General features: G+C 52.6%; 1 protein-coding gene across 2 annotated transcripts; it reads right to left on the bottom strand.

Annotated features, from left to right (window-relative positions):
* Positions 1–808: 808 nt before the first annotated feature.
* Positions 809–26455, bottom strand: MOSPD2 (motile sperm domain containing 2). Of its 2 annotated transcripts, XM_032977110.2 has the most exons (14): positions 26240–26455; positions 21398–21565; positions 20893–20979; positions 20222–20367; positions 19673–19733; positions 18327–18365; positions 17609–17733; positions 16032–16199; positions 13235–13365; positions 12844–12943; positions 12273–12369; positions 10846–10978; positions 8264–8414; positions 809–7169 (listed from the first exon to the last, which is right to left on the bottom strand). In XM_032977110.2, the coding sequence occupies exons 1-14, from the start codon at positions 26424–26426 to the stop codon at positions 6984–6986; spliced, it is 1779 nt and encodes a 592-aa protein (XP_032833001.1). In that variant the 5' UTR covers positions 26427–26455; the 3' UTR covers positions 809–6983. The 2 variants fall into 2 exon arrangements, with proteins under 2 accessions (XP_032833001.1, XP_075909520.1); XM_076053405.1 differs by lacking the exon at positions 8264–8414 and having other exon boundaries at positions 7017–7169.
* Positions 26456–26703: the final 248 nt, after the last annotated feature.

Raw genomic sequence — 26703 nt, 5'->3', positions numbered from 1 at the left:
CTGTTCTTCTCCCGATGTTTTATATCAGTGAACGTTTGAAAATGAATTCGGAAATTTTCTTGATTGGAATTTACACGGCGATCACCAATCCTTCCCTCCCTCCATCCTCCCTACTGCGAAAACCTGGCAGGAATTCCCTACACCGCTGCTGCAGCAGGCGAACACAACGTGGCGTCAAGGTGTGACACCAGCAGACATTGGGGCTCCGCAAGCCTCTCCTCCTCAGCGCGTGTCTGGTAAGGAGGCGACTCATCCTTGCCAGGAAAGATCCTGGCAAGGATGAGTTCTCGCTCATCTCACCACCGTGGCGAGATATATTAACCGCCTCGCCTGGTGTACAGGAGGTCGTGGGTCCGATCCCAACCCTGTATGCCGCCTGCTGCTGCTGTATATTTGCAGTTTTCACGTTCTTCCCGTGGGAATTTCTCCGGGGCCTTCGGGTTTGCCCTCCCCATTAAAAAACACGCGTTTAGAGCATTTGGCTGCTATACATTTTCACGCAATGATAATCCATTCCGTTGAGCTATTAATTGTGATGGCCAGGTCGCATCTGAAAACGAGCTAAACATCTCAGTTGGGGCCTTATCTGGTAAAATATAAAAATGGTTTCATCATTTTCTTGACACACCGAGGGAGATGTTCCGATCATCGTCGTTGTTGCAATCGGCGTGGTCTTAAAATGGAGGGCCCACTCACCAAGACATCTTGCCAATCACGCGGTGCCAGGGATGTGGTGCAGGTGGCTGAAATTGTCATCGATCGAGTCATCTTCGTCGATATACGCACGCACGACAAGCAGCAGTCTGAGTAATGATTTGAAAAGTCCCAACATTTATTGAAAATGAGACAACAACGGTACACGAAGTTCACATTTCTGTAAACGTATTCAACGATCGGATTCTCCAGGATTATTAAGACGCTCTGGGAAGCAAAAAAAAAAGATGCGTCCCTAAACTCGTGCCCACTGCCGATAAAGTTCCACTAATCTAATGTCGCGCACAAACATCCCCGTGTAGCCTTCACAGACTCTTGGGGCAAGTGCTGTTAGCGAGCACCTATTTAGCCCGGAACGGTACACGCGGGTGTAGGTGGCCAGCACCACGCCCGACCGCCTTTGTCTCCCCAGTGGCGATGCTTACACACCACACCAGGTACTCATTTGAGGCCGAGTAGATCTAGGGGAGGCCCACGACCGGTTCAGATAATCGTCACCGGTGTTGGCCATGAGCGGGAATCGAAATCGGGTCGCTGGGTTCATAGCGCACCGCGCTAACCGCTACACCACCGCTCTCCACCTACACACACGCACCTACCGGATTGTAGGATACACCCCAAACTTGAGTTTTAAATTACAGGGGGGGGGGGGGGGAGGGCGTCCTTATGACCCAGAGAAAACGGCCCTGGATTTAAACCGACCTCAAATTAACCCACTCGAGCTTTTGCAAAAAATGTAACCTTAAACTTATGCAACGTGTTTAATATATAATCCCATCCACCACCTTGACCATCCCCAGTGGATATGCGCGTAGGTGTGTGTCTGTGTGTGCGCGTGTATAAGCACAGGCAATACTTAATTTGCCACGATCAATCGACTGCTGGAACGAATAGCCACAGCCAAACCGTCGCCGCCACGTAGGCTCGGGATTGCAAATGATCACCCAAGCTCCCGCGCACGAGCAGATTTCACCACTCCGACGTCTCTGCGATGGACGTTCTTCTCGGGCGCACGTCCCCCCTCCATCGTGAGTCTCCACCGCTTGCCGTCGTCCCCCGACTGAGCACGCCCACCCAGGTTTTTAGTTTTTTTACAGATTGTGCCATCCGCGGTCACGGCATCACAAGACGAAGGATCCCATTCGGAAATCCCGCAGAGCGGTGTAACCCCCCCCCCCCCCCCCCGTCGCGTTCCGAGGATGGCCCAGGAAAGCAGAAACCACAGAGTCACATCTCGAGACGATCTCCTCTGCGATATCTAAAGCGGTCCAGCAGCAGAAATCCTCCATCCACTCCCTTCACCAATCCCTCACTGGACAACCATCGCGACCTACACAGCATTGGGAGAACCTTCATCCAGCAGTGGATCAATGAAAACCCGCACACTCTCCCATTGTTTTTGCTCCGCGACATCGACCGCCAAGGGTTCACGAACATTCACATTTCCCCCAAAATCACGCGCGAAGACGACGCCAAGCGAGGGCCAACAACAAAACGAGATGGTGGGAGGGGTTACCTCCGGCTCGTCACCAGCACCACCACCGCGCGTCCCCGGTTGAGCCTCACAGAAACGTGCTCGGCTCTCTGCCCCATGTTGATGCCCCATGTTGATGCCGCTGGGTCAGATATCTAAAGCGGTCCAGCAGCAGAAATCCTCCATCCACTCCCTTCACCAATCCCTCACTGGACAACCATCGCGACCTACACAGCATTGGGAGAACCTTCATCCAGCAGTGGATCAATGAAAACCCGCACACTCTCCCATTGTTTTTGCTCCGCGACATCGACCGCCAAGGGTTCACGAACATTCACATTTCCCCCAAAATCACGCGCGAAGACGACGCCAAGCGAGGGCCAACAACAAAACGAGATGGTGGGAGGGGTTACCTCCGGCTCGTCACCAGCACCACCACCGCGCGTCCCCGGTTGAGCCTCACAGAAACGTGCTCGGCTCTCTGCCCCATGTTGATGCCGCTGGGTCAGTAGCAGTCGGGTTTAAGATCGCATGGTGGCGGGAATCAACCCGGTAAAAAACCCCATCGCTGGTTTGCCGCACATTAGAAATTCTATTTACATATTAAAAAAGTACCTTCCCGTCAACTGAGAGACGAGGAAGGGAGCTGCCACACCGGTGTAACGGTTTGAACAACGGACCTGCAACGCAGAGGCGGCCGGGGTTAGGTTCCACCTCACCGGCGCAGACGCTTGAAATGGGGCACATTTTTTTTAATGAAATTGGTGCAGTCGCGAGTGTAACGCCACTGGAATCGGTGACCGGTGCCTGACTTTCGGAACCGGTGACCGACTTTGAGAGTCACCGAACAGTCGACCGGTTTTCGTTTAACAACGCTAACGAGCCGTGTCAGGTATAGGATCAGTGTTTCGACAGCCGCTGTCTTGTAGCCGTCACGGGCGGTCCGATACACGCACGTAGCCTCGGGCAGCGAGAATCAAGAGAACGTCAACATCACGGGCTCTCGGCCGCGACGACGCCACAGCGCAGTCGGCCCGGCGCCCGGAGCGGGGGTCGTTCGACACCCCCCGCTTTGAAAACAAAATGATCAAGCGGAACGCAATCATCACGCTGGGCGCTGCGCCGCCCTCCCAATTATGAGTTACCGGGGCACTTAATTCAAAAGCGTCGTCACCCCGAGCACGTTACCTTCGTGTGGTTCGTCAGAACCCCGTCGCTGAACTGTTAGAAACAAAATGTAAGGAACAAACTCTCCCTGGCTTACACTTCACCGGCGGGGCTCCCTTGCATCGACAGACCTCAGCGAGTTCTCTTCACCCAGCTAAACAACGACCATCGATTCGATAGAATCGAGCTTTGAAATCTTATATCAAGGAAAATAAATCTACAGTGAGGGAAAAAAGTATTTGATCCCCTGCTGATGTTGTACGTTTGCCCACTGACGTAGAAATGATCAGTCTATAATTTTAATGGTAGGTCTATTTGAACAGTGAGAGACAGAATAACAAAAAAATCCAGAAAAACGCATGTCAAAATTTTTATGAATTGATTTGCATTTTAATGAGGGAAATAAGTATTTGACCCCTCTGCAAAACATGACTTAGTACTTGGTGGCAAAACCCTTGTTGGCAACCACAGAGGTCAGACGTTTCTTGTAGTTGGCCACCAGGTTTGCACACATCTCAGGAGGGATTTTGTCCCACTCCTCTTTGCAGATCTTCTCCAAGTCATTAAGGTTTCGAGGATGACGTTTGGCAACTCGAACCTTCAGCTCCCTCCACAGATTTTCTATGGGATTAAGGTCTGGAGACTGGTTAGGCCACTCCAGGACCTTAATGTGCTTCTTCTTGAGCCACTCCTTTGTTGCCTTGGCCGTGTGTTTTGGGTCATTGTCATGCTGGAATACCCATCCACGACCCATTTTTAATGCCCTGGCTGAGGGAAGGAGGTTCCCACCCAAGATTTGACAGTACATGGCCCCGTCCATCGTCCCTTTGATGCGGTGAAGTTGTCATGTCCCCTTAGCAGAAAAACACCCCCAAAGCATGTTTCCACCTCCATGTTTGACGGTGGGGATGGTGTTCTTGGGGTCATAGGCAGCATTCCTCCTCCTCCAAACACGGCGAGTTGAGTTGATGCCAAAGAGCTCCATTTTGGTTTTATCTGACCACAACACTTTCACCCAGTTGTCCTCTGAATCAATCAGATGTTCATTGGCAAACTTCAGACGGGCATGTGTATATGCTTTCTTGAGCAGGGGGACCTTGCGGGGTCCTTCACGGCATAGTGTGTTACCAATTGTTTTATTGGTGACTATGGTCCCAGCTGCCTTGAGATCATTAACAAGATCCTCCCGTGTAGTTCTGGGCTGATTCGTCACCGTTCTCATGATCATTGCAACTCCACGAGGTGAGATCTTGCATGGAGCCCCAGGCCGAGGGATATTGACAGTTCTTTTCTGTTTCTTCCAATTGCGAATAATCGCACCAACTGTTGTCACCTTCTCACCAAGCTGCTTGGCAATGGTCTTGTAGCCCATTCCAGCCTTGTGTAGGTCTACAATCTTGTCCCTGACATCCTTGGAGAGCTCTTTGGTCTTGGCCATGGTGGAGAGTTTGGAATCGAATTGATTGATTGCTTCTGTGGACAGGTGTCTTTTATACAGGTAACAAGCTGAGATTAGGAGCACTCCATTTAAGAGTGTGCTCCTAATCTCAGCTCGTTACCTGTATAAAACACCTGGGACCCAGAAATCTTTCTGATTGAGAGGGGGTCAAATACTTATTTCCCTCATTAAAATGCAAATCAATTTATAACATTTTTTACATGCGTTTTTCTGGATTTTTTTGTTGTTATTCTGTTTCTCACTGTTCAAATAAACCTACCATTAAAATTATAGACTGATCATTTCTTTTGTCAGTGGGAAAACGTACAAAATCAGCAGGGGATCAAATATTTTTTTCCCTTACTGTATTTACCGCGAAACCGTTTTATGTCATCCCCCTCGGTACCCAGAGCGTTAGTAGACAAAATCCGACTCCCAAGTCGGAAGGTGACACAAAAGTTCAAATCCTGGTCAGGAGTCAATTTTTATCATCATTTATCATACATTTTTATCACCATCAATCATTGTCAATCGATCATCATAATCATCAACTTTCTGACATCAATACAATTGGTAGCACCACCTTGTGTCAGGTCACCAGTGGTTGTCATGCAGATGTTCTGGGCCCTACCAAGGAACTGTGGAATTTACACCACTGGCTCAACGGGCAAGTATGCCCAGACTTAGTAAAAATAAATCTCTGTAATGGGAAATGTCCATCAAAAATATACCCAACTAACAGCCCATCGGCAATAAATGTGTTTAATCTCAATTTATCCAGGCCTCTGACTGCTCTCTCTTTCTGCAAGATACTTTCTAAATTTACAGCTCATTCCTTTAGAACTGCTTTTTGTGTTTAGTTTGTTGTCCTTCCCCCGCACCTCCAATTAGCACGGTTGGCTACGTACGCTGCAAAAGAATTTCAACATACAGGTACATACATCACGTCAACTGGAATGCATTCCCCAAGCTCCCACAGAGCTCATGAGCAGGGCTTCATTCATCACGGATTATATTTGTCTGGGTCTCTGGTAAACCGGAATAGGAATGCGACCGAGTAGCCATGGTCAGAGGCAATGTGGCTGTGGTGCGCTACGTTCGCGAGTTATTTTCTGCATCGCAGGGCCGGCGCAAACCAGCCCTGCTCACGCGACTAAACTATAAGCTAAACAATTTTAATTATTTTACCAGGTAAGGCCCACTCTGAGCTGTATGGCTTTTTTTTCAGAAGCGACCTGGCGATAATTGATAGCTCAAAGTGGGGGATCATCAGAACGTTGAAATTTATAGCAGCAGCCAAATAGTCTAAACGCGTGGTGGTGTTGTTTCTAAACGTAGAGGGAAACAAACTGAAGGGCCCAGAGAAAAATCCATGCAACCACGGGGAGAGAGAGACACACACAAACTCCAAATATACAGCAGCAGGCATTGGGGTCGGGCGCGAACCCACGACCTCCTGCATACCACGCGATGGAGTTAACATCTCCTACCCACCGTGGTGCTACACGCCCCCCCCCCCTCCACCACATAGCCTTTTTCCACTGCCGCATTCGAGCCGAGCCAACACGGCACCCTTCACGGTGAACTTTTTCCACCGGGGTGATTTTGCCGGTGCCGAGCCGTCAGGCCACGAATACGGTGGCTTCACAAGAAGGCATCCGAATCTGAGCCAAACGGGGCGAATCGTTTTCATCGTTACACGCGCGTCTCTTCGCTCGTTCACCGCGTGTGACGTCAAGTTGGTACGTGGTGAGGACGTGCGTACGTGTGTACGTGCGTATGTACGTTGAACTTCTTTGGCAACGAACGTAGCCGACATTGCTAATCGGAGGTGCGGGGAAACCGATCGGTGAGTTTACACACGCAGACTTTCATCATCGGTTTGTCCGCCTGCCTGTGGGCTCCTTGTCTCTTTGATACTGCTGCTATCATCACGGTCATCATCACTACAATTGATCTCTCATCCGCCGCTCTATCTCCCCGTCTCTCTGTTACAGCGACCTACGTCACCACGGCCCCTTTCCCATCGTCGCTCCGTCTCCTCCCCGTCTCTCGGCTATCGCTACTACCAACGTCGCAGCCGCCGTCTCGAGCAGTCGGCCACCCCCATCACCGTCCTCCGACACGCCGTCTCATCGCTTCACGCCCCCCCTCTCCCCTCCCCTCCCCCTCCCCCAGCCCAGACGTCCATCAGAGGTCGTGCGTAGTCGCCAAGTCCGCCATGCCGGGCGAGCCGTCGAGCCAGACCAGCAGCAGCAGCGACAGCAGCAGAAGCAGCACGAGCAGCTTCTGCAGCCACAGCACGCGCTGATTCTGCTGACTCAGCTCCCGAACTGACAGCCGCAGCTGCTGCATCGACCCCATCACAGAGGCCATCTGCGGAGATCGGGGGGAGGGGTATAGGCGGAGCATGTCAGCGGAACATGCGAGCGGAACATGTGAGCAGAACACGTGAGCGAAACACGTGAGCGAAACATGCGAGCGAAAGACGTTAGCGGAACATGCGAGCGAAACATGCGAGCGGAACATGCGAAGCGGAACATGCGAGCGGAACATGTGAGTGGACCACGTGAGCAGAACAGGTAAGCGGAACACGTGAGCGGAACATGTGAGCAGAACACGTGAGCGGAACACGTGAGTGGACCACGTGAGCGGAACAGGTAAATGGACCACGTGAGCAGAACAGGTAAGCGGAACACGTGAGTGGACCACGTGAGCGGAACAGGTAAATGGACCACGTGAGCAGAACAGGTAAGCGGAACACGTGAGCGGAACACGTGAGCGGCACAGCTGGGTTTCACAATCTTCCATCGCTACCACACCCGAACTTCACTCGTCGATTCCTCCGCCTGTGTTGAGGACCAGACATGGACCGAGTCTGGCTAATCCACCACTCTGTGTTCAACCACCACCACCACCACACTGCAGGTTACAACAGCACACTCACCCCCCCATTCATCCACTCACTCGCCACTTCTGCATTGTCCCCTCCCACGGCTCCACTCTACAATTCCCTCATCCCACCGTCTCTTTCCCCCAAGCTCTTACAACAATAACAAGAATAACAATAACCCAGCTCAATTCACAAAAATACATAAACTCGCATCCTCCAAGACCTCCACCACCGATGCTGGTTGTTACCGTCCGCTTGGCGTTTAGGGAGCGTCAGGCCTGTGCTCGTTAATCGTGAATTTAAAAAATCCTGCCGAGGTGCTGGGTTCAAGCCCTGCTCGTCTCCCAGCCACCCTCCCACAGACTCACACGTGGCAACCCGGTGCAGCAGTTGTTCAACGAGCCTGATTCTACTGATGAGACCCACGAAGGTCGAAGCCCGTCCGGATATCGGCTTGCTAAAAAAAAATTGCCGCTCGACGGCATTGACCTGGCAAGCCTCCACTCCAAGGCGACGGACCGAGCGTCTATTTGATCGCTACGTGGAGACACAGACAGCTGATTACAATCATCTGTACCTGTGCCATGAGCTCATCCCTGTCCTCTCCCAATCCTCCTCCTCCTCCATCTCCTGCTCCTCCTGCTCCTCCTCCTGCGCCCGGGCTGTCCCTGTGCCTCCCCCGGCTCAAGCCTCCGTTACGGGCCTCGGCAACTACTCGGCATCGCAGCCTGCGGAGAGGGGAGGCGAGGGGCGCGCCGGTGAGAGATCGCTGGCCGAACTGGGACCTCCGCGACGCAAGCATCCGGCGGTCCGCCAACCTCTCGGCGCAACGTCCCAGAAAAAAACCTCCGTTGTTTCTGACGCGAGCCATCACCGACCGCCCTGCTGCACCCCCCCCCCCGCCCCTGCCACTGACCGGCGTGGTGAAGTATGGTCAAACAGCCCCGACCATTCAAATGTCACGGCGAGGCGTTCCCTTGTGCGCACCGCTCACATTCACTCTGACGAGGCAGACAAATCCGCTCGCGCCACTGCTGGCACAAGCGGCCTCCATCCACTAGATGGTTTTTTGGGTTAGATTGCGTAAATATAAATGTGTCGTTGAACCCGCCACCACCCGACACGGCCAATCAGTTGGGTTGTCACGTAAACAGAACGTGCCGATTCTTTACTAGTTTAGAACGCACACCGGTTGTGTGTTGGAGAGCAAACCCACGACATTTACAATTCGAGTAGCCGTGACGTTTCGCCAGGAAGTACTACAGCAACAACCAGCCTCATCAGGCAGTAGCCAGATATGTGGACGGGGGATAAATGTGATGGCATCACTTGTGAGCCAATCAGGAGCGAGGAACCAGGGGGCGGGTTCAATGTGTTCATATAAATTACAATGGATATCTCTTACCGGTTCTGGTGGTGGCGGTGTTTTACGTGACCTAACCCAAAAAATAAAACCTCTATCATGGATAATATCGGTGGGGAAAGCCTACTGCTACTACTCCTACGTGTTAAACTGTGGTGAAACCCATTCACTCCGCTGCGTGGACAGAGGTGGGCTGGTGGGGGGGGAACAGAGGTGGAACCCAATCCGGCGACCTGCGTGTTTGCAAGTCCAGTTTCGCCACGGACCGTGACACCACTGCAGCTGCATCCCCTGAACCCAGTGACCTGTGTTCGACTCCAGGCCAGGGCTGATGTCAGTGGCGAGCTAAATATGAACCGGCATGGAACGCGTCCGTTCGAGGAGCTAACTGGCCAATGCACACGCAAGAGACAAAGGTCCCACCGTATAGCCTTTAACAGACTATTGGAGCAAGTGCTTTTAGCGAACACCTATGAAGGCGGCACGGCACACGAGGGGGTGGACTGGCCAGCACCACACCAGGCCGCCTTTGCCTCCCCAGTGGCAATGTTTACTACACACCGCACCAGGTACTCATTTGAGGCTGAGTCAACCTAGGGGAGGCGCAGGATCGGTTCAGATAACCGTCACTGGTGCTAGTGGCCATGAGCGGGAACTGAACTTGGGTCACAGGGTTCGTAGCGCAGCACGCTAACCGCTATACTACCACTTCACACACACCACAAGAACAAAGGTCCCCCGTAAAGCCTTAACAGACTACCAGGGCAAATGCTTTTAGTGAGCTGCACCTTCTCCGATGAGCACGGTTGGCTATGTATGGAGCAAAGTTCAACATACATACATGAAGGCCACACATCGCACATTGCACACCATATATGCACACAACACACTACACACGCACACCACATACGCACACCACACACGCACATAATAACCGCCATTCGCCACGAAGTGGCGGTGACGTCACCACGACGCTTGTGCCAGGCCATGTGCACCTTGAGGCCACGTGAAGTGTCGAACGCCCGCTGGCAGGAGGTCACGGGGCAGACCCAAGTGCCACGCGTCGACTGACTAAGATGACTGAGATGGCTGGGTGATGCACCACCTGTGCCCCCTACTGTGCCAACCTGCTGTGCTTTAGCCACCCGGCGCTCCGCTCGTTGTTGTGAGCGTCGCTCCTCCGTCCTCCGTTGTTGTTGGAGAGCAACTGCCTCCAACTGCCCAGTAGCGTCCTTCACGAGCCTCCACCACAGAGGCCGATCTTGACACCGCTGGTACCGATCATCGGCAAGTCCACTCAGCTCCACGTCCTCCTGTACCACATCACTCCATCTCTTCTCTAGCCCGTGCCGCGCCCGTTTAGCCCCCTCGATCCGGCCGAACAAAAGCTGTTTCGGCATGCGGTGGCTGGGCATGCAGGCTACATGACCCAGCCAACGCAGCCTTGCCCGCCGGAGGAGTTCAGCGATGGGACCTTGCCCAGATCTTTCAAGGGTTTGTGAGCTCCTCACACAATCCAGCCTGGTTAAACCCAGGATGGATCGTAGGCAGGCTAGCCTAAATGTTTATAACCGGTGAAGATGTTCTATTAGGGGGGTCCACGTTTCGCAAGCGTAGAGAAGGGAGGGAATGACCGTGGCCGAGAAGACCTGAAGCTTCGTGCGGAGCGACAGACCAAGTAGCTTCCATACAGCGTTACGCAACCGATGAAAAGATATTGCCGCTCGACTGATTCGGAGTGAGATCTCTGCTGTTAAGCTGGAGCCGGTCACACCACACACGCACACACACACAACCTGTGCTCCACGAGGCTCTGCCTTGGCACGTTCTTCCAAAACGCGGAGAGGTCGAAAGGCACCGCTCCCACCACCTCCTCCTTCACCTCTGCCGCGATCACCTGGAACTTGTCCAGCTGCGAGGCCTCGTAGCCTAGGCCCACACACGGAACATCGCGAACAAAAGAAGAGGAAGAATTTTATTCCATACCGGAGGAATCCGATGAGCTAAAAAGCTCTTTTCACAGATGTCCAGTAGGGGGCACGGGGTAAGAACGTTACAACAAAGAATAAAAAAGACGATAGGGGTGCAAAGTATAGGCCAAGATAAACAAGGCACTTATAATATACAAATAAAACTAAACTATTTTTTATCTAACCAGGTAAAGCCCACCCAAGTGTTAACTTATATTTCAGAAGCGACCTGGCCACAAATGGTAGCTCAAAGTGGTTTATCAAAATAACGAGTTTGCCTTCACTCGTAACTGTGTGTCGTTACGACCCTCCGCTATCGCTACCGCCATGGTGGACTACTATTCCTATCGACTCCAACTCGTAGATTCCTCCACTCGTGTTGAGGACTCATCCTAGCAGACACAGTCACGTATCATTCACCACCGCCACCACACCGCAGGCCACAACCACTCACTCGCTCATTCGCACACTTGCCTACACAAAGACAAAGATCCACGCATAGCCTTTAACAGACTATTGGGGCAAGTGCTGTTAGCGAGTAGCACCGATGAAGGCCGGCATGGCACACGAGGGGGTGGGTGGCCAGCACCACTCCCAGGCCGCCCGTTTCCCTCGTGGTGATGTTTACACATCGCACCAGGTACTCATTTAAAGGCCGAGTCGACCTACACGAGGCCCAGGACTTGTTTAAATATTCGGCACTTTTATTGGTCCTGCATGGGAATCTAACTCGGCTCACCGGGTCGTAGCGCAGCGTGCTAACCGCTGCACCACAGCTCACCCGCACCCACACACTCGGACGCCTTCTTACTCGCACACGCTCGCACTCAATCACACACTCACAACAACACCCGCCATTCGCCACTAAGGGATGGCGACGTCACCACAGCGCCCGTGCCAGGCCAAGAGCACTTTGAGGCCACGTGAAGTGTCAAAGGCTCGCTGGCAGGAGCTCACGGGACAGACCCAGCAGGTGCCACAGATTGACTGATTGAGATGACTGCCAGATGCACACCAGTTGTACCCCCAACTGTGCCAAATCACATTACACTCTGACACCTACTCTGCAGGACAGGGGGGGAGAAGACAAACTCCACGCAGAGAGAGGCGCTCGAGTCGGGAATCAAACCCGGGCCTCTCTTGCTGCAAAGCGTGGAGCCAAATGGGGAGCGGAGGGGAGCAGGCGGAACGGAGAGTTGGGGTGGCAGTGGCTGCCCTCGCCCGCCCGCCCGCCCGCCCGCTTGCTCACTCACTGCTGAGCAGGGCAATTTGGACGTCGCAGGAGGCGCCCGGCTCCAGGTTGCCGTTGCTCGGCCTCACGCGGTATTTCTCCGGTGCCGTGGTCTTCACCTGCGCGGAGGGGACGGGAAATGAATTAGCTCCTTCGTTCGTTCGTTTGTTCATCCGCACGCCACCGTTTGTTGTCGCTTGCACGTTCGCCCGGTCAGTCTTCTACCCATCGCATGCTAGCTCATTCAGTCACTCTCGTCGATTTATTCACTCGCTCAATCGTTTTGACCGTGGTTCATTAACTCGCACACCCCTTTTCATTCTTTAACTCGCTTATTCATTAATTCACTTGCCGATTCAATGATTCGCTCTCTCTACAATTCATTCACTCACTCAGTCACTCCATTGCCTGTATACTCATTCACCGAATCACTTGCTCGTTCTTTTTGCTCGCTCACTCAATCCAGTTTAACACGCAGGCTTTCGCGACCAAGATCATCCATTTTCGCTCCCTCACTTGGCAGGTCAACCACGCATTCGCTCATTTATTAATTCGTCTGCTCATTCGTTCCTTCCTCGGTTCCCCCCTCCCACCTTGAACGCAACTGGCGCCTGCGTGGCGTTGGTGAGCACCATGAGACACTTCGTGTCCCCGCCGCTCTCGCGAGAACCAAACTGCAGCTCCTCTGCTGGGCTGGGGTCACGGGGAGACACAGGGAGACACGGGGGTCACGGGGAGACACGGGGAGACACAGGGACAGGGAGGAGTTAAAGAAACACGAGGTGGAGACACAGGCATTAGAGACATGACATACAGATACGTGAGGAGACGGAGACAGGGAGCCATGGGGCCGACATGGAGACAAGGTGACAGTGGAACATGCGGAGACACGTGGAGACACGTGGAAACAACGTGGAAACAACGCCGAGACAACGCGGAGACAACGCGGAGACGCACAGGGGACCACTCGGGCACCGTGGGTACCTGATGTTGAGCAGAGGCCCCCGAAATGTCGACACGGGCCGCTTGAGCTTCCTGGCCCGGCCCTCTCCCGCCAGAGCCTCGCTCGGCTCCGCTGAGAGCGACCTCGCATCCACGTCATCGGAGAACGACACCTGAGTGGAGGCAGTACAGCAAGTAGGTTCCGTAGTGTAATGGTTATCACGTTCGTCTTGCACGCAAAAGATTCCCCGGTTAGTAACCGGGCGGAAACACTTTATTTTAGGTGCCGCGGTGGCTAGGAGATGTTAACTCCCTCGCCTGGTATACACGAGGTCGTGGGTTCGATTCTGACCCTGACGCCTGCTGCTGTATATTTGGAGTTTGTGGTGTCTCTCCCCCCGTGATCGCGTGGATTTTTTTCTGGGTCCTCTAGTTTTTCCCTCCACATTTAGAAACATGCGTTTAGAGGATTTGGGTGATATAAATTTCCACGTGATGACAAGCCACTTCATCGGGCTATCGTTTGTGATAGCCAGGTCGCTCCTGAAAAAGAGCAGAACTGTGGGCATGACCTGGTAAAATAAAAAGTTAAGTTTATGTTTTGATTTAAAGCTTTCGTGACTGCAGGGATTCATATTCTTGGTTCTTTCGGTAAAGTCACGTAGAAGGGAAACAATAAAATAATAAAAATATAAAACAATAAAATTCTCACGACGTTTCGACTGCGACACAAGCAATCATCATCAGGTGTGAAAACCACAGCAAGAAAATTTGAAAAAAGTGGCGATTTTTTAACGTTAGCACCACGGAGAGCGATTTGGCAGTTTGTTCAGATGGACGAGTCCATCTATGTTCGGAAAAGAGGAGGGGGGAGACGAAAAATAATGGATGCGGTCTGAAAGCCACCTTAAGCGTGATCAATCAATTAAGACCCGAAATGGTTTATCAAATCCTTCCAATGATTGCAAAGCCAGAATCCATCTTCTCGGTTGAAATTGTCTCTGTGTTTGTATATGTGGATAGCCTCATGAACGAATCTCTCATGGTAGCCAGATGGCTTTTGAAAGCCTTTCAAAACCATCACTTTACCCTACATTGCGGGGATCATAAAAAAGATCTCCAAAATCTTGAATAAACACAAGATCCAGGTCCGATTCAACACATTACATAAAATCCGTGATCTGGTTCCGTCTGTAAAAGATGTTATTCCGGACATACAGTACCCTGGCGTCTACAAACTAAGTTGCCTCTGTGGTAGTAGTTACATTGGAGAAACCAAACGACATGTCTCGGACCGCATTCGTGAACACAAAGCAGACCTAAAACACGGTAGGACCAACACCTCGGCCGTGGCAGATCACGGTTATAATTCAGTAGGCTCACATGACATTGGCTTCTCCAAGACAGAGGTTCTTTGCAAGCCATCTGGCTAACATGAGAGATTCGTTCATGAGGCTATCCACATATACAAACACAGAGACAATTTCAAGCGAGAAGATGGATTCTGGCTTAGCAATCATTGGAAGGATTTGATCAACCATTTCGGGTCTTAATTGATTGTTCACGCTTACGGTGGCTTTCAGACCGCATCCATTATTTTCATCTACCCCCTCCTCTTCTCCGAACATAGATGGACTTGTCCATCTGAATGACACTCAAATCGCTCTCCGTGGTGCTAACGTAAAAAAAACGCCACTTTTTTAAAATTTTCTTGCTGTGGTTTTCACACCTGATGATGATTGCTTGTGTTGCAGTCGAAACGTCGTGAGAATTGTATTGTTTTATATTTGTATTATTTTATTGTTTCCCTTCTACGTGACTTTACCGAAAGAACCAAGAATATAAGTTTATGTTACCAAGAAACCAACCCGGCCGAACAGAGCAGTTCTGCATCTTGGTGTGTGGTTAGCGTTGTATCGTTTGGGTCTGCGCGTGTACCTTCATGTGCGTGTGTCTGCATGTACGGTTTGTGTGCACACGTGTGCGGATTGTGTGTCGGGCGACCCGAGTTCGACTCCCGCTCACGGCCAACTCCAGCGACGATCATCTCAACCGGCCTCCCCTAGGTCGATTCAGCCTCAAATGAGTTCCTGGTGTGGTGTGTAGTAAACATCGCCACTGGGGAGACAAAGGCGGTCGGGCGTGTTGCTGGCCACCCACCCACCCTCGTGTGCCGTTCTGGCCCTCATAGGTGCTCGCAAACAGCACTTGCCCCAACAGTCCGTTAAGGCTACACGGGGGATCTTTGTTTTTTGGAGTGGGGGGTGGGGGGGTGTGCACAGCGATTCGCTCGCTTCACTACGAACCCAGCGACCCGAGTTGGATTCCCGGCGACAGCTCGCGTCGTTCAGGAGGCCTCCTGCCCATCATCAGCGCCGAGTGCCACTTGCGCTCACCTCCTCATTAGGGCGCCACGGTGGCTAGGAGATGTTAACTACCTCACCTGGTATACAGGAGGTACGTGGGTTCGATCCCGACTCTGACCCCCTGAATATTTGGAATCTGCGTGTCTCTCTCCATGTGGTCGCGTCTCCGGTTTCTCCTTCCATATTTCAATCAACATCACGCGTTTAGAGTATTTGGCTGCTGCTATAAATGTCCACGATGATGATGATAAGTCGCTTCGTTGAGCTTTCATTCGTGACAGCCAGCTCGCTTCTGAAAAAATACAGCTTCATAGCTCAGTGGTGCCTTCACCTGGTAAGAAAGTATTTATCTTTTTTTAAATTTACAATCCCCGAGGCTGTGGTGGAAATTACAACATTCAGATGCCGGGGGGGGGGCAAGTCTACCCGTCACGAGAACCCGATCGTTCGTCCGACCCCGGGCCGTTAGGAACCTGGCGGTGCGCCAGCGCGTCGAGGGCGGCGGGCTGAGCGAGGGGGGCGATGGTCCACGCCTCCTCGGCGTCCTTGGCGTCGCCCGGCTCCTCGTCTTCCGGAGACGGAACCGGACACTCAAAGTGGTCGTCCTCCGGCAGGGGCGGGTAGCTGTAGCGGAACTTGTCCTGCGCACGTGTGGGGCGGTGGGGGTGGGCGCACGCATGCAGACGTTTCCGCGATTATAAAACTACTAACCTGTTTTTATTTTATGACTAAACTATTTTATTTTTACCAGGTAAGCCCCGACTGAGCTGTGTAGCTCTTTTTCAGAAGCAACCTGGTCATGCAAATGATATCTCAACAAAGTGGCTTATCACGTGGAAATTTAAAGCAACAGCCAAATGCTCTGAACGCGTGGTGATGTTGATTCTAAACGTGGAGAATAAAAACCGGAGGACCCGGAGAAGAATCCACGCAATCACAGGGAGAGAGACACCACAAACTACAAATATGCAGCAGGCATCAGGCTCTGGATCGAACCCATGCCCTTCTGTATACCAGGCGAGGGAGTTAACATCTCCTAGCCACTGCGGCGATTGGAGAGTTGTCCGCCATCGGCGACCAACTGCCTAGAATGCAAAGTTTCCTCGCACCTGTAACCCAGCTTACTTGACGCATGTCAAGGGGAGCTTCATAGCTCATTGGATTCCCCCAGTTTTATGTTCTTAGATTCACGTGTGTTTATGGTCACAGTTAAGACTAAAACAAAGAGCTTAATTGCACCTGACGCGTTCTTTTTGTCGGGCGCCAACTGTCTCTCAACGTCATGTTCGCACCGTTTATTTTTTTAAAATTTAAGTTTCTCAAGTGCCCTTCGTTTGCGACCATTAAAAAACCCACCTCGTTTCAAAATCAGAATCTTTATTTAGAATGGGAGGAATCTGATGAGCTATGAAGCTCTTTTGCACACGTAGAGATTGTGTCACGACCAATGATACTCACCTGACGTGGCGGACACCACGTGACACGCACGCATAAAGGAGCCTGAAAGGGAATTGGTTAGAGGCAGGGAAATTGAAGGGATTGGAGGAGAAATACTAAAATGTAAGGAGCGGGAAACGGAGGACGATTGACAGAAAGGACGGTTGGGATCTGTCAGACAAAGTGGAAGGTGATTGGCTGGAGAGAAAGTGGAAGGTCAAGGAACTTTCGGGAAAGGGTCTTGAGGAATATATAAGATTCCCTTCACTCCAAGACGCTTGGAGGGAAGGGAATCCTTGAAGACCCTGCGTGTGTGCCTCATGCAGGAAGAAATAAAGACTGCTATTGTTGAAGACGACCATGTCAGGTGTCACTACACACAGATGTCCAGTTAGGACGTCGTTTGTTGGTTGTGCAATATTCCTGCTGTACTCCTTCTCTGCGGCGTTGACGTTTGTTGTCTTTGTTGTTGTCGCTGCCGCCGCCGGCTGAACCTGGCAGGAACCCCTCCCGAGTCCTCGAGACTTTGTGGGGAGCGAGGCCGTCGCAGGTAAAGCGAGTGAGCGCGCACGGCGGGAGGGGGGGGGCAAATGAAGAAGGGCAGGGGGCTCACCAGGCCGCCCATGTGCGGGGGCAGGTAGTCGGCGCCGATGTGCTGCTGTACGTCTCCGCGCGACACAAACTTCAGGATCTGTATGGCCTCCGGGCCCAGCCAGCCCTTGATGATCTTCCACGCCGCTGAACACAGACAAAGGTGCCCCTAAAGTTTAAACAGACGGCTGGGGGCAAGTGCTGTCAGCGAGCGTACACACAAACGTATGCGTACACACATACAAACACACAAATACAACAGCCGCCATTCGCCACGAAGTGGCGGTGATGTCGCCACGGCACCTATTCCAGGCCAGATGCACATTGAGGCCATGTGAATACAAAGATAAAGATCCCCCGTATAGTCTTAACAGACTGCTGAGCAAGTGCTGTTAGCAAGCACCACTGAAGGCCGTCATGGTACACAAAAGGGGTTGGCCAACACAATGCCCGACCGCCTTTGTCTTCCCAGTGGCGATGTTATTTTACACACCGCACCAGGTACTCATTTGAGGCTGAATTGACCCAGCGGAGGCCCAGGACCGGTTCAGATAATTGTTACTGGTGTTGGCCGTGAGCGGGAATCGAACTCGGGTCGCCGGGTTCTGTAGCGCGGAGACAGACACACACACACACCTACACGCCAGAAAGACATTGAGCCCTCTCGCATGAGAAGGAGCCCATCCATGTGACGCACGCAGTGCGTTGGGTGCAATGGAGTGCGGGGCAGCCTCACTCACCGTTCATGATCCAGGGCATCTCGAACACGATGATTTTGGCTGCGAGGAAATAAAGAACAAACGTACGTCACCGTCGGCGCTCATCGTCGTAATTGTTTGCCGAGCGGCGTTCCACCGCGGAGGTGGAGTGATGAAATCGGCTCGTGCGCAGGGCGCCGTGGCGGCTAAGGGATATTAACTACCTCCCATTGTATACAGGAGGTCGTTGGTTCGATCTCGACCCTGACGATGCCTGCTGTATGTTTGGAGTTTGCGTGTCTCTCTCCCAGTGGACGCGTGGATTTTTCTCCGGGTCCTCTGGTTCTTCCCTCCACATTTATAGAATCAACGTCACACGTTCACAGTATTTGGCTGTTGCTGTAAATCTCCACACAATAACAAGGCACTTTGTTGAGCGATCATTTGTGGCCAGGCCGCTTCTGAAAAAGAGCTATATAGCTCAGTGGGTCTTACCTGGTAAAATAAAATCAAATTTGTTTAGTTGAGGAGCATCGCATTGCAGAACCGTGACAGCTGACAATGGCTTGCAAAGGACTTCATCCAGCAGTGGATAGGTAGTTTAACACGTAGGCTTTCGCGACCAATATTATTCATAATAAAGGTTTTTGGGTTAGATCGCGTTATTTATAAATGTTGAACTAATTGTCTTTTGTCAACGTCACACTTTTTTTTTGCTGATTGGCCGTGTCGGGTGGTGGAGGGTTTCGACACATTTATAAATAACGCGATCTAACCCAAAAACCTTTATTATGAAGTGGATAGGTAGTTATTACTGTGCTTGTTTTGCCCATGTGGGATGCTGCTGCTGCTGTGTGCGATCCGAAACGAGTCATTTTCCGGTTCAAATTTTATCAACATTTGGTAAAAAATTTGGACCGTGACGCTGGCACACAAAGAGCGGCCTACTCTTCGCGAACGACGTCACGGGGATCTCTAACCAAGCAGACGGCACGTAGAACTGCCGCAGACTATTCCGACCGCCGCGGTATTTACCGGGGGATGGCTTGCCAGATTTGAACCCTGGTGAACCTCTACGACAGTGGTTCTTATCATCTTTACTGCAGCCATGCACCCCTTTGGCTCGCAATCGTGTAAAAAATAAATACATGGGGTTTGATGAAACAAAGTGGTTGTAATTACGTGCCCATGCTTAATTGTGTTCTCGATGATTTACCTTCTAAAAAAATCTGGCCATGTCTCGCACCCCCAGGGGGTACGTGCACACCAGGTTAAGAAGAACCACTGCCCTAGGACATAGCTGCCAATTCCGCCCACCACCCGCCCGTCTCTGGGCCGCGTCATGGCCCGGGGCCCTAACCGGGATTTGCCGAACTTCAAGGACTTACCCAGCAGTCCAGGGTAGTAGATCTTGAAGGAGTTGATCACAAATCGAATGAAGTCCAAGTCCTAGGCGGGGAGAAGGCAAATGGGGCAGTTTCCACCAATTAAGACAAATTTACATTCGGTGAATGTGTTGGCGGGTTGAGCGGCCGGGTGGGTGAGTGGACAAGTGAGTGAGTGGGTGAATATTTGCGTGGGTGAGTGGATGAGTGAGTGAGTAGATTAGTGGGTGGACGAGCGTGCACATAGCCTGGCATAAGCGCCGTGGTGATGTCATCACCACTGGCGGTTGTTGTTGTTGTTGAATATTTGAGTGGGTGAGTAGATAAGCGATTGGGAAAGTGAATAACTAAGAACAAGAATAAGCGAGTGAGTGAGTGGATGGATGAGTGCGCGAGTGGGGACAGCGGACAAGTGAGTCAGCGGTTGAGAGCGCGAGATGTTGAATGATTCGGCGGGGGCGACTGGTTATGCGAGTGGGTGGCCGAGTGTGCGAGTCGACATGGCGACTGTACGAGCGAGTGGGTGGTTGAACGAGCGGGCGGCTGGCTCACCACGTTCGAGAGCCCCGTCTCGGCCATGTCGAACATGACGGTGATCTTCTTGTTGGGGTCGCGCTGGGTGTGCCGCTCCACCCAGAAGGCGACAAGGCGCCGCTTGTCGAGGTGCGACTTCACGCCCATGCGCACGTGCAGCCACACTGAGCGTGGAGCATGCGGGCACACGGGCGGGGAAGTACACGGGGCCACACAACCATGAGAACGGGGGAGGGGGGAGGAGGTGGGTGGTTTAGTAGCTACGCGAGCGGGAGGGCAGTTGAGTGGGCGATTGGGCGAGTGACTGAGTCATTGAATGGTTGAGTGGACGAGGGGGAAAGAGGTTGAATCGTTGAGTGGGTGGGTGGGTGGTTGAGTGAGTGGGAGAGAGGTTAAATGATTGAGCGGGTGAGTGTGTAAGTGGGAGAGTGGTTAAGTGGGAGAATGAGTGGTTAAATGTGTGAGTGAGTAGATAAGTGAGTGGTTGAGCGGGTGAGCGAGTGGTTGAATGTGTGAGTGGGTGAGAGGTTGGGCGGAATACACGTCACTCAAAAGCAGCAGTGCGGCAGCAATAGATCGAACGTGCGAGTGAGAGACCATGCATACATGGATCGAACGTGCGAGCGAGAGAGATGCACACAGCGGATCGAGCGTGCATGTGCGCGAGCGTGCATGCGAGCGTGACGCACGTATCCTATTTAAGTCCCTGTCCAGGCCGTGCAGGTAGATGGCGCCGTGCTCCAGCAGCGCCGTGTCGAAGCTCAGCTCTGTGATGTCTGCATGAGGCACACGGACAGGGGTCACCGGCAGGGGTCACCGCCAGGGGTCACCGTCAAAGGGTAACAGACAAGGCCCATTAAGGCCACGGTTCGGGTTTATCGACGGGCTAAAATACCTCAATGATAGGAATCATTCATGAGACCAGCAGCCACTGTGGTTAATCCTGCAGGCGTCACCGTCACAGAGGTGGCATCGGCACACGGTGGCTAAATCGTTATGAAAGACGTCACGGGACTCGTTAACGTCTGCCGCGAAGCGGACGTGTCGTAGTATTTTACGGTGTAATATGCGCGCCCACGGCATTAACCGGGGGCGGCCTTCTGGAAGCGAATCACGAGCATCTGTCGCCGGGCCCACGTCACTCCCCGGAGGTTGCCGGGGGCTACGGTTCGCCCACCCACTCGCTCCTCTCACCGTTGATCTCAAACTCGCGGCGCCAGATCAAGGCGTCGTCCAGGGCGTGGGCCGCCGCCTCCAACGAGCCGTTTCTCGAGCGCAACACTCGGCGTAGGAGGGCGTCATTGGTCCGCACGTACTCGAGGTCACGAGGGTCGTACCGGGGGCCACCCCCTTCCGTCGGTTCTGGGAAATCACCATCGAAGACGACGTTTTGCACGGGACAAATAATCAAACTAAACTATTTTTTTTTACGTTACCAGGTCAAGGCCAACTGAGCTATGTAGATATTTTTTCAGCAGCGACCTGGCTATCACAAATGATAGCTCAACCAAGTGGCTTTTCATCATGTGGAAATTTTTTATCAGCCACATACTCTAAATGCGTGATGATGATTCTAAATGTGGAGGGAAAAACCGGAGAGCCTGGAGAAAAATGCATGCAACCACAGGGGAGAGAGACTTAAGCAAACAGATAGTCCACCGCCGAACTATCTAACTCATTTGAAGGCCAATGTAGACAAATTATTATCGAGGCTTCACCGCCCCCCCCCCCCCCGTTTCCTATGTGTACGTACATTGTCAGACCCCCCCCAATACGCAAGTGTACGCATTTGGGTTAACCCGCCCTCCCCCCTCCACGCGTACGTACTAGGTGGATGGCCCCTACCAGGACAGGTAGTTAACATCTCGCCACCGTGGTGGCCCCACGGCGATGATTGATGGCGACACGCACTGCAAGGCAAGTACCCGCAATGAGACGCAGTGGATTGTTGGGCGAGGCCACGTGGTAATATCCTGCACAAATCTGTGTTGTTAAGATCCCTCCAACACCCCAATGCCTCCAAAACGAATTCAACTGTCACTCACCCACACTCACCATGTCACTCACATCCACACTCACCGTGGGTGAGCTAGACACCAATTCTCACTCACCCACACTCACCATGGGTGAGCTAGACATTAATTCTCACTCACTCACATCCACACTCACCTTGGGTGAGCTAGACATGAATTCTCACTCACTCACATCCACACCTAACTTGGGTGAGCTAGGCATCAATTCTCACTTACTCACATCCGCACTCACTGTGGGTGAGCTAGATATCAATTCTCACTCACTCAGATCCACACTCACCATGGGTGAGCTAGACATTAATTCTCACTCACTCACATCCACACTCACCGTGGGCGAGCTAGACATCAATTCTCACTCACATCCACACTCACCGTGGGTGAGCTAGACATCAATTCTCACTCACTCACTCACATCCACACTCACTGTGGGTGAGTGAGACATCAATTCTCACCCACTCACATCCACACTCACTGTGGGTGAGTGAGACATTAATTCTCACTCACTCACATCCACACTCACCGTGGGTGAGTGAGACATCAATTCTCACTCACTCACATCCACACTCACTGTGGGTGAGTGAGACATCAATTCTCACCCACTCACATCCGCACTCACCGTGGGTGAGTGAGACATCAATTCTCACTCACTCACATGCACACTCACTGTGGGTGAGCGAGACATCAATTCTCACTCACTCACATGCACACTCACTGTGGGTGAGTGAGACATAAATTCTCACTCACTCACATCCACACTCACCTTGGGTGAGTGAGACATGAATTCTCACCCACTCACATCCACACTCACCGTGGGTGAGTGAGACATCAATTCTCACCCACTCACATCCACACTCACCGTGGGTGAGTGAGACATCAATTCTCACCCACTCACATCCACACTCACCGTGGGTGAGTGAGACATCAATCCTCACCCACTCACGTCCACACTCACTGTGGGTGAGCGAGACATAAATTCTCACTCACTCACATCCACACTCACCTTGGGTGAGCTAGACATGAATTCTCACTCACTCACATCCACACCTAACTTGGGTGAGCTAGGCATCAATTCTCACTTACTCACATCCGCACTCACTGTGGGTGAGCTAGACGTCAATTCTCACTCACTCAGATCCACACTCACCATGGGTGAGCTAGACATTAATTCTCACTCACTCACATCCACACTCACCGTGGGCGAGCTAGACATCAATTCTCACTCACATCCACACTCACCGTGGGTGAGCTAGACATCAATTCTCACTCACTCACTCACATCCACACTCACTGTGGGTGAGTGAGACATCAATTCTCACCCACTCACATCCACACTCACTGTGGGTGAGTGAGACATTAATTCTCACTCACTCACATCCACACTCACCGTGGGTGAGTGAGACATCAATTCTCACTCACTCACATCCACACTCACTGTGGGTGAGTGAGACATCAATTCTCACCCACTCACATCCGCACTCACCGTGGGTGAGTGAGACATCAATTCTCACTCACTCACATGCACACTCACTGTGGGTGAGCGAGACATCAATTCTCACTCACTCACATGCACACTCACTGTGGGTGAGTGAGACATAAATTCTCACTCACTCACATCCACACTCACCTTGGGTGAGTGAGACATGAATTCTCACCCACTCACATCCACACTCACCGTGGGTGAGTGAGACATCAATTCTCACCCACTCACATCCACACTCACCGTGGGTGAGTGAGACATCAATTCTCACTCACTCACATCCACACTCACCGTGGGTGAGTGAGACATCAATTCTCACCCACTCACGTCCACACTCACTGTGGGTGAGCAAGACATCAATTCTCACTCACTCACATCCACGCTCACCGTGGGTGAGCTAGAGAACAATTCTCACCCACTCAGATCCACACTCACTGTGGGTGAGCTAGACATCCATTCTCCCATCCACACTCACTGTGGGTGAGCTAGACATCAATTCTCACCCACTCAGATCCACGCTCACCGTGGGTGAAGTAGATATCAATTCTCACTCACTCACATCCACGCTCACCGTGGGCGAGTTAGAAAACAATTCTCACTCACGATGGGCGACAGCCAAGACTAATAACGGTGTGGCGGCCGAGGGATAGAACGCGTCCGAAGGGCACGACCGCGGAGGAGATGGAGCGATGAAATCAGTTCACGGACAGGTGCTGGGCGATTACATTGCAGGATCACAACAAAGTGGTGACGGCTTGGAGAGGCCTTCATCTAGCAGTGGATCGACCATGGCTAATGATGTCTAAAGTGGAGGGTAAATGATCTGAAAGCCCAGACCCTCATCTGGAGAGCTGTTACAATATCCGAGTACACGGTGTTTACATGACGGCGCCTTCGGGAGGACTCACATCCAACTTCCTCCTTCTCCTCCACGGTTTGGTGAGGCGTCAAGATTATAATCGAGGATATATTCTTGTCCGTTCCGTGTATACTGTCCCGTATGTGCTGTATGATGAACTTCCTTCGCACCGTACATAGACAACCGTGCTAATCGGATAATTGATTTTTGTCCCGTGTACGGTCTGACTCGCGTGTACTGTCCGACTCGTGTGAACTGTCGATCTCGTGTGTACCGTCCGTGAAGATGATCAGCATGGTGTGTGCACGGCAATCACACACACACTCACAGACACACACGCGTGAACACCTCCCACACACACACACGCGTGAACACCTCCCACACACTCACACCCACACACACCCACTCACACGCGTGAACACCTCCCACACACACACTCACACGCGTGAATACCTCCCACACACACACTCACACGCGTGAACACCTTCCACACACACACGCGTGAACACCTCCCACACTCACACGCGTGAACACCTCCCATACACACACTCACACGCGTGAACACCTCCCACACACACACGCGTGAACACCTCCCACACACACACTCGCACGCGTGAACACCTCCCATACACACACTCACACGCGTGAACACCTCCCACACACACACGCGTGAACACCTCCCACACACACACTCACACGCGTGAACACCTCCCACACACACACGCGTGAATACCTCCACCACACAGAGCAGTTGCACGGTTCAACTCTTTTCCAGAGTGCCGCGCGTGCTGCTGCTGCTGCTGCGGTGAAGTCGTGAGACTGCATCCACCAAGTAACGCGGACGCCGCCCCCGCGGCTGTACCAGGCTAGGTGCACTTAAAAAAAACCCAGACTCTTTATTGAGACTGCAAGAGGAATCCCATGAGCTATGCAGCTCTTTTTCACGGAGGTCCATGTACGGGCTAAGAAGGGTTCGGCTGAGCTCCTCGTGGAATATTTCCCGGGTATCCCAACCAAGCGCGGGCCCTGCCAGACACCGCGGGGGAAGGAGAGTCGTTCATATTTACCGCAGCTCTGCCAGCCCCCGGCTCAATATAAACCCCTGGGTACAACTACGACCAAGATCGTCCTCCCGTGTGGCCTTGAGAGAGGCAAGAACTGTTCGCGAACGCCGATTAACTATTTAAACTTTGTATTATTTGATTTTACCAGTTAAAGCCGCCACTGAACTACGTTGTTGTGTTTTTTTTTCAGACGCGAACCGGCCATCACAAATGATAGCTCCACGAAGTGACGGCTTTGCATTATCATCGTCGTGGAAATGTATAGCAAAAGACATAACTCTAAACGCGTCGTGTTGATTATAAATGCGGAGGGGGAAAAAAACCGGAGGAAGCCGGAGAAAAATTCACGCGACCATGAGGAGAGAGATATAGACACACAAACTCCAAATACACAGCAGGCGTCAGGGTCGGGATCGACCCCCTGCTCTCCTGCACACCAGGCGAGGTAGTTAACATCTCGCCAACGAGAGAGATAGAGACACAAACTCCAAATACACAGCAGGCGTCAGGGTAGGGATCGAGCCCGTGCTCTCCTGCACACCAGGCGAGGTAGTTAACATCTCGCCCGCCCACACCGTGACAGGGCCGGGCCACAGCACGTACTGGATCCGTAGTCGTCGATGAACCTCTGCCTCAGCTGGCTCACGGCCGGATCCTCGTCCGGGCAGAGGGCGAAGGCGGCGAGCGAGAGGCGGGAGGCGCCGGCGGACGACGCCGACGATGACGGCGGCGGCGAGGAGGAAGAGTCGGGAGAGGGGTCGGAGGTCTCGCCCTCGCCATCCGCGGCCATGGTGAGGCGAGCGATCAGCTGTTCCGCGTAGCGTCACGCGCGTCACGTGGCCACCAGGACCTCCCCCCACTCACCCCCCTTGTGCCCCCCCCCACTCACCCCCCTTGTGCCCCCCCCCACTCACCCCCCTTGTGCCCCCCCCCACTCACCCCCCTTGTGCCCCCCCACTCACCCCCCTTGCCCCCCCCACTCACCCCCCTTGTGCCCCCCCCCTCACCCACCTTGTGCCCCCCTCACCCACCTTGTGCCCCCCCACTCACCCCCCTTGCGCCCCCCC

This window comes from Petromyzon marinus, chromosome 61 (genome assembly GCF_048934315.1).
Source record: "Petromyzon marinus isolate PM22_M1 ecotype Great Lakes invasive population chromosome 61, UKy_Petmar_22M1.pri1.0, whole genome shotgun sequence".
NCBI lineage: Eukaryota > Metazoa > Chordata > Hyperoartia > Petromyzontiformes > Petromyzontidae > Petromyzon > Petromyzon marinus.
This window is presented reverse-complemented; position numbering and strand designations above follow the sequence as displayed.

Coding starts and splice junctions, on each gene's coding strand:
- MOSPD2 (XM_032977110.2), bottom strand. CDS start 26,426: ATGGCCGCGGATGGCGAGGGCGAGACCTCCGACCCCTCTCCCGACTCT. Junction 19,734..20,221: donor AGACGGGGCTCTCGAACGTG/GTGAGCCAGCCG, acceptor CTCCCCGCCTAG/GACTTGGACTTCATTCGATT. Junction 8,415..10,845: donor CAGAGCCTCGTGGAGCACAG/GTTGTGTGTGTG, acceptor CCCTCTCCGCAG/GCTGCGATGCCGAGTAGTTG.